The sequence below is a fragment of the Etheostoma cragini genome, chromosome 22 (assembly GCF_013103735.1).
Source record: "Etheostoma cragini isolate CJK2018 chromosome 22, CSU_Ecrag_1.0, whole genome shotgun sequence".
NCBI classification, from domain to species: Eukaryota; Metazoa; Chordata; class Actinopteri; order Perciformes; family Percidae; genus Etheostoma; species Etheostoma cragini.
The window spans coordinates 21,577,796-21,580,915 of NC_048428.1; the positions used below are offsets into that span (position 1 = coordinate 21,577,796).

At 47.2% G+C, this 3,120-nt stretch overlaps 1 protein-coding gene across 1 annotated transcript in view; it reads right to left on the reverse strand.

Annotated features, from left to right (window-relative positions):
• The window catches only part of eif1axb (eukaryotic translation initiation factor 1A X-linked b), a 9,144-nt gene that overhangs the window by 5,417 nt on the left and 607 nt on the right, over window positions 1-3,120 (reverse strand). The window contains exons 2-3 of the mRNA XM_034861723.1: window positions 2,489-2,572; window positions 255-358 (exon numbers count right to left, since the gene is read on the reverse strand). Of these exons, the coding sequence (XP_034717614.1) occupies window positions 255-358; window positions 2,489-2,572 (188 nt within the window). The remainder of the gene's footprint in view (window positions 1-254; window positions 359-2,488; window positions 2,573-3,120) is intronic.

The window sequence follows — 3,120 nt, forward strand, 5'->3', positions numbered from 1 at the left end:
GGGGAGAGAGAGACAGAGAGAGAGAGAGAGAGAGATTACCCCATGTCATACAGCAACACATTGCACTTTGTGACCACCACACACGCGGTCAATTGAGTCCACACTGCCACATGAATGGTGGCCGACTGACCATTAACAACACGCAGACTCAGCATTATGTTAGGAGGTTTCCTGTGTGGGCTGGTTAGGGTGTGTGTGTGTGTGTGTGTGTGTGGGGCAGGGGGGTTTGCGAGGGACGGTCAGGACATTCCTACCTTTTTCCGGAGTTTTCCTCTGATATGGCAAAGCCGCTTGGTTCCATCAAAGCACATAGCCTCCAGACGTCCGTTCCCCAGCATTTTAATCACCTGAGCATATTCTGGAGGACACAAGAGAACAAGCGGCTGTTAAACCAAGGTGATAAAAACAGAGAGAGAGATCACGACATTTACATGAACCTGAAGCGCCGACACAGTCAGATACCAGATACATCATAGGGAGGTCCTCACAGGGAGAAATTCATGAAATAAAATGCATATTATTCATAGGTTTGCCACCGTCTAATAGGTGTCTTGCGTCACTTGAAATCCACACATTAACTCTGCTCCAATTCTAACATTTGTATCATATGTATTATAACATTTGGGCAACGTTAGGCACTGACACCCCGACCCGGTTACAGTCCGGACAGTCTGGTGAGGTCAGTGCCTCGAGGCTACTCGGTCCGTTCAGAGCCATCGGCCTTCATTTGGGCCGATTTGACCTGTTGAATTGGAAGGCGGGCTGTCGGACTCAAGGACCAATCTGATTGGTGGAGTGCTAACCCGGAAATGACAAAAGGGACAAGAGGCCGTATTATGGTTCCAGACCCTATGCCGATGCCTGAGTAAGGAGCGGTTTTAAACTATTGTAGTAACCACATTCACGTCAGCTATCACCACCTCCCCTAACCAATTCCCTGTGGGAAAGCATCCGGTTTATGAGAATTAATTCCAACTTGATCGGATATATAAGCCGTAGCCACAGTGTGCGACAACTTATGCCCCAAATTTTCCTGCAAGTCTGGAAACGTAACGTCACATAAAAAGATGAGCTGAAGGCAGAGCAGAGCCGGCTGAAAGGGGGCCGCCCTGTTGGAAGATCAAATTATTAAACAATTCTGTGATTATTGACTGAGCGTTTCGGCTCTACTCAGATGTGAAAGTTAGCTTGTTTTTCAGTTTTTTTTAAAGATCATTTTTTGGGGCATTTTGAGGTCTTTATTACACAGGACAGCTGAAGACATGAAAGGGGAGAAAGAGGGGGAATGACATGCAGCAAAGGGGCGCGGGTTGGAGTCAAACCAGGGCCCGCTGCGTTGAGGATTAAACCTCTATATATGGGCGCCCACGCTACCAACTGAGCTATCCGGGCGCATTGTTTTTTACAGATTTTAATCAACGTGAATCGCCGACCACAAGTCTTTTCTCTACTAACAGCAGAAATACAATGTGGTGACTTCAGTTACTACGGCAAGGGTTACGGGGTGTCCTGGATGCAGCTCTGGAGAACCATAACCAAGAACTAGGGGTGTTGGACGCATCCACATATTGCCATGCTGACCTGGACAATTCTGCATCAATGCAGTGACATCCCATAATCGATCAGTGCCTACTGACGTTGCTAGTTGAACTTCCGTGTGCAGTTTTCTGCGGTGTTTAGACTCTTGTAACTTATGTTACATATAGGACGTGTCTTTTTTGTTAGGAGCAGATGCAATAAAAAGGGGAGTTTATACATATCTGACCACTTGAATGTGTTGATTACAACTTGTAGCAGTGTACAGTGTAATAAAATTGAGGAGGTGGTGCATCAAGATAATCAAAATGAATCGTGGGACCATCCATCTTCATTCGCTTATCCGGTCTCGGGGGCAGCACATCAACCAGCTCCGACTGGGGGATCCCAAGGCGTTCCCAGGCCAGGTTGGAGATATAATCCCTCCACCTAGTCCTGGGTCTTCCCCGAGGCGTCCTCCCAGCTGGACGTCCCTCCACCTAGTCCTGGGTCTTCCCCGAGGCCTCCTCCCAGCTGGACGTCCCTCCACCTAGTCCTGGGTCTTCCCAGAGGCCTCCTCCCGGCTGGACGTGCCTGGACCACCTCCCTAGGGACCCCCCCAGGAGGCATCCTTACCAGATGCCCGAACCACCTCAACTGGTTCCTTTCAACATGAAGGAGCAGCGGCTCTACTCCGAGCTCCTCTCGGAGGACTGAGCTTCTCACCCGATCTCTAAGGGGGACGCCAGCCCCCCCTCCTGAGGAAACCCATTTCGGCCGCTTGTACCCTGGATCTGGTTCTTTGGGTCCTGACCCAGCCTTCATGACCATGGGTGAGGGTAGGAACAAAAAATTGCCCGCTGGATCGAGAGCTTTCGTGGGACCAGAGATTATTCTAACCCTTGCTAAGCACACATCAGTTAGCAAAGAGATGGAGCTTTAGTTGACTTTGGTGTTCCTTGACTTTACTCACCCTGTCCATCCTCTTTGAACACCAGCTCTCTCTTCTCGGACTCATTCTCATTCTTTCCACGTCGCCGATTCTTTCCTCCTTTTCCTAAAAACCGCAGACAGGAAGGTGTCAATCAAAGTTGTCCATTCACATTTTTTTATGGATTCTATTCACAGAGATAACGATGTTAATCAGTTAGCTCTCAGCCTCAGGTAGGTCTACTTTTTGTCATGACACACATACTCCACAGATAACCTGCACGTGAACAGTACACTAGTACTGTACTTAAGTACACATTTGAGATGCTTGTACTTTACTTTTTCTCTTTATGGAGGTCCATTGCTGCCAATGTGGTTACAAAACAAGATCCTGACAGGTCAAAATAAAGTGTTATTTCGATACCAACTCCTTATTTTTAGACACTAGCTCCTTGTCAACAATGTCACGTTACTTACTTAGTTAGCTATATTTCACCCATCACATTGACAGAAACGGATAAATAGATAGAAATACTTTAATTATCACAAAGGAAATTAAGGTTTCCATAGCCTTATTAGTTCAACCAATATTAATAGTTCCTCACAATCTCCAAAATGAATAGATACACAGCATTAGAGGATATTTTGATAAAACAACGGGGGGGGGGGGGGGGG